We start from the raw sequence: 4,500 nt of genomic DNA, 5'->3' as shown, positions 1-4,500 counted from the left end.
TTAAAATGTTAAAATATATTGTGTATATGGGTAAGGTGGGAAGGCTCGTCGTCACTTCACGTGGGACGCGTGCCCGGTGTACCACAACGTGACGGCGGCGTGGTGCGTGGCGGCGGGCGAGGAGCGCGCAGCTGCCGGCGCCGCACGACGCCGCGCACTCAACGCGCTGCACCAGCGACCCCGCGCCATGCCCACCATCGAACAGCGAGCCTATCAGCTCAAAGTTAAAGTATGCTTTTTTCTGCTTCAAAAGTTTTAGCTGTCACCTCCAACAACCTCCTGCCCCGACTTTTGGTCTCTTACATGTTATTTTTAGGTAACCAGGTGAGTAACTTTGTACCAAGGCGCCGGATATGGATAAGACAGCGTTATGTAGCTACAGTAACCGTGGTTTTTTGAGATCAAAATCTGCATATAAAACATATTGTATGTAATAGGAATTTTAGTCTCAGAAACCCACGATTAGTAGCTTTTTTTGTGAATTTGACTTAAAACTGTATCTTTTGGTATTTTTCTCTCTTATTCGATCAATTTAATGAATTCCAGAGTTATAGTGTTATATCTTCGTCAGGACTTACGTTCCAAATGGAAAGGCAGTCAAGAACTTCGGGAGAAGCTGGCCGCGTCCAGTGAAGAGATGACGGAGGAGAGAGAGCCAGTGCTAGAAGGCTTCGCCCCTGACTACGACTTGCGCTTGTTCCGAGAGGCGCAGGCTCTCGCCGCTATTAAAATTGAAGAGGAACTGGGTGATCTGCCTTCTGATAAGGGCACAAGGTATGTTTTATGTAAAAAAAACATATATAAGACGATACAAATTAATAGAACTATGTTTTGTGTTTGTTGAGAGTTTTCATTAGTTTTATATTAATACGTTTTTTTTTAATTATTATATTTTAAATTGCTTTTTGTGACACAATTTGACTGTGATTTAAATATTTTAATGAAATATTACTTCTTGCTAAAGTCAGAATCTAGTTTTAATATTTATTTAAATATTTACTTGACGTAGTTTTCTCTAAAAAAAGGGTCTTGACAGACAGACAGACGGACAACAAAGTGATCCTATAAGGGTTCCATTTTTTTCCTATGAGGTACGGAACACGTATAAACGACTTCATGGTAACTAAAGGTTAAAAAAGTGTTAAGCCAAAATGACATCAGGTGATTGTACATTGTGTAGATACGTAGTGATGGGCAAATACATGATGGAGGTGTGGTACCAGTCCCCGTACCCGGGGGACGCGGCGCGCGTACCACGTCTGTTCGTGTGCGAGTTCTGCCTGGGACATCACAAGTGCGCTGCGGGTGCAGCACGACATCGTACCAAGTGCGTCTGGAGACATCCGCCTGGTGATGAGGTACTGTGGCTAATTTACTCAGAAACATCGTAAAATTGCATCTTACGTTTTCATATAAAAACTTTGTAAATTAAAAAAAAATGATTTTATAATTTTAGCTTTTTTTAGTGTAATGTCCTATTTTGCATAATATTTTTGTAATTCGTATGAAAATATTAATTACTTATATTAAATGCGAATGTTTGGATGGATGGATGGATGTTTGTTAGAAGGTATCTCTAGAAAGTCTTCATGGATCTCACTGAAATTTGGCATAGATGTAAAACATAGCCTAGAATAACACATAGGCAACTACTAAGTTTTTGTTTAATTCCGCGCAAACGCAGTCGCGGGCGATAGCCAGTCTAGTAATAACAAGAGCCTATTTCACCCTCGGACAGTGTAGCTTCCCAATCATGAATTTTTCATATTAGCTTAATAGTTTCGGAGTTCATTCGGCTTTGATTTAAAAGATTTAATTATTTAGGTATACCGCAAGGACAAGCTGAGCGTGTGGCAGGTGGACGGGAGGAAGCACAAGCAGTACTGCCAGCAGCTCTGTCTCCTCGCCAAGTTCTTCCTCGACCACAAGACGTTGTACTACGACGTGGAACCCTTCCTCTTCTACGTAATGACCTGCGCAGACCACGAGGGATGTCATATTGTAGGATACTTTAGTAAGGTAAGCACTCGTCAGGGGGAGCTATTGTCGACTTTTTTTTCAGAATAACGCCATCTAGTTTTAAATGTTAACAACTTTAGTTAACTTCATTGCTACTTTGAAGTTTCTTTCGTGACTGACTCAGACTATTTTTTTTAGGTTTGTTTTTTTAGTATTATTTTCTACAATTAACCTGTTTTTAATTCTTCAGTTTCACAAAAAAGACATGATAAATGGTAGGAAGAAGAATATTTCAAATTTGATGGCTTTTTGTGGAAATTATTAATCATTTCTGTTATTCCTCTCGGTCAAAAGTTTTTTTTTTAATTTTCCTAAAAAAAGTTATTAATAAGTCACTATCTCGTATTTTTGTTAAAAAATAAATCGTTGCTTTTTTTAAATTCAGAGAACACTACTTCGAATATAAAATTGCACTTTTAAAATAAAAAAAAGTGAATGAAACGTAAAGAAGAAGAGGCAGCCACGATTAAAAACAAAGTTAAATAAAACGAAAACAAATTACTTTTCCGTTCCTTTTTCAAGTTGCAGTAAAAAATCGTATCTGACATTTGAGACCTACGCGAAACTGTATTTTGTATACGTAGGTCGCGTACTACGTACTCATTGAGCCGCGTCAGCTGTGGGGTCGTTGACCGGCAGGTGGCAGGGGGGCGGGGGCGGGACACACCCCCCACCCACCCCCTGACTCCCCACAGAACCCCCACGACTCGCTGCGTAAGTACCGGCCGGGTTGAGATTCCCAAAGTACGGCGTGCGATTTAGGGTTCCCTCGTATGTTTTCATTGGAGTGTTAATGTTCATTTCCTCAAATTTATTTATTATCTTTTAATTACTTTCCTATCGTATTTTTTGTTCTTTTTCTTATTCTTTTTATCTTCTAAGTTGGTTTATACCGGATATGTAATTAAGATTAAATAATGAGAAATTTACAATGACATTAAGGAGTGCAAATTTGACGTGAAATCAACTCACTTGTGTCGCACAATTGTTAAAATCTATAAAATGACCTATACTAATAATAACAGTCGAAATTATACTAAAGATAATTAGATCATTAATTCTCATATTAAGACATAGTTGAAAGTAAATCCCATGTAGAATTCAATAGAAATAGTGAACGAAGAAATACAGTCGTCGGTTGAATGATTTAAATCGTGCCCCGACGTCGGGATTGTCGATCCAAAAATTGGATTATTCGAGAGCACACGTCTTTACCTGCTATTGAAAGGAACCTCAATACCGGAACTTTCCAGACATATTGAATAACGTACTTTGACTAACCTAATGGATTTAGGGATTATAACTTTCCTAATACCAAATTATGTTATATTGGTTCTCTGTCATATTGGTACAGCCCTATTCAGTTAGGGTTGTCGACATATATTTTTTGTGTATACTACTGTACTATTTGTATAGTATCCATATTGGAGATATCAAAATAGTCAAAATGTTTTCGTAGTTTAGTATTTCTTAGTGTGGGTTGTCGTAAAAAATTCTGACATGAAAAAGCCTCGCTTTATGAGGCCTTGCACATTTCACACGCAAAAAGGGTTTTTGGGTCTCAAAAGAATGGCTGTTATTTTATTGTTTCACAATTAACTCAAAATTGTGTTATCGATGCTTATCCATGATTTAATTTAAACTTACAGAATAACATAACCCTTAATGTACACAATAAATACATAATATATAATGTTATATGTATATTTTAGCATATAATAAAATTTTTGCAATGAAGGTATTTTAACGATATTATCTTCTTATATATATAAAAGAAAGTTGTGTTAGTTACATTATTTATAACTAAAGAACGGCTTTACCGATATGCCTGAAAATTGGTGAGGAGGTATCTTATAGCCAGGAGACGGACATAGGATACTATAATTTTTATTCATTTTTTTTCGAATTTATGGCTTAAAGAGCTGCTTTTTATTTAACTTACTAATATTATTAATGCAAATGTTTAGATGGATGTAATAGGGATGGATGGATGGGTGGGCTACACTAATTAAGTTTTTTTATATATACACGCGGACGGAGTCGCGGGCGACAGCTAGTTATTAATATAAAAGTATTTGATATGACACAAAAAACAGAATCAAAATATGTTACGTAATAGTCTATTTTAAGTTAAAAATTATTATCAATTGTAGCCTTGTTGAAACTAATAGCTTCTCAAACATAGACTAGGAATAGGTATAATGCCATCCATCTAGACTTATTCCTTAAATTCTATTCTATGAGCATTTTTAAATGAAGGAAAAAGTCCTTTCGGAAATTTTTCAGTATAATATAGGAATTCATGTTTTATTAAAATCATCCAGATCTCTCAAAGGAAATTAACTGTTAGTTCATTTTAAATTTAAACAACATTCAAATAGAGTTTAAAATCGTGTACCGGTAATACTTCTTTCATTTACTACGTTCACTACAGCCTACGCCGCCGTAGCGTAGCGCTACGCTCTTGACGTAAACCGTGGC

The 4,500-nt window shown here is 36.5% G+C and overlaps 1 protein-coding gene across 1 annotated transcript in view; it reads left to right on the top strand.

Annotated features, from left to right (window-relative positions):
- The window catches only part of chm (lysine acetyltransferase chameau), a 14,775-nt gene that overhangs the window by 3,232 nt on the left and 7,043 nt on the right, over nt 1-4,500 (top strand). Inside the window, exons 5-8 of the mRNA XM_013320102.1 lie at nt 36-229; nt 572-774; nt 1,181-1,358; nt 1,825-2,019. Of these exons, the coding sequence (XP_013175556.1) occupies nt 36-229; nt 572-774; nt 1,181-1,358; nt 1,825-2,019 (770 nt within the window). The remainder of the gene's footprint in view (nt 1-35; nt 230-571; nt 775-1,180; nt 1,359-1,824; nt 2,020-4,500) is intronic.

Source organism: Papilio xuthus, unplaced genomic scaffold (assembly GCF_000836235.2).
Source record: "Papilio xuthus unplaced genomic scaffold, Pxut_1.1 DF828952.1, whole genome shotgun sequence".
NCBI classification, from domain to species: Eukaryota; Metazoa; Arthropoda; class Insecta; order Lepidoptera; family Papilionidae; genus Papilio; species Papilio xuthus.
The sequence above is the reverse complement of the archived record's forward strand: the minus strand, read 5'-3'. Positions and strand labels throughout refer to the sequence as shown.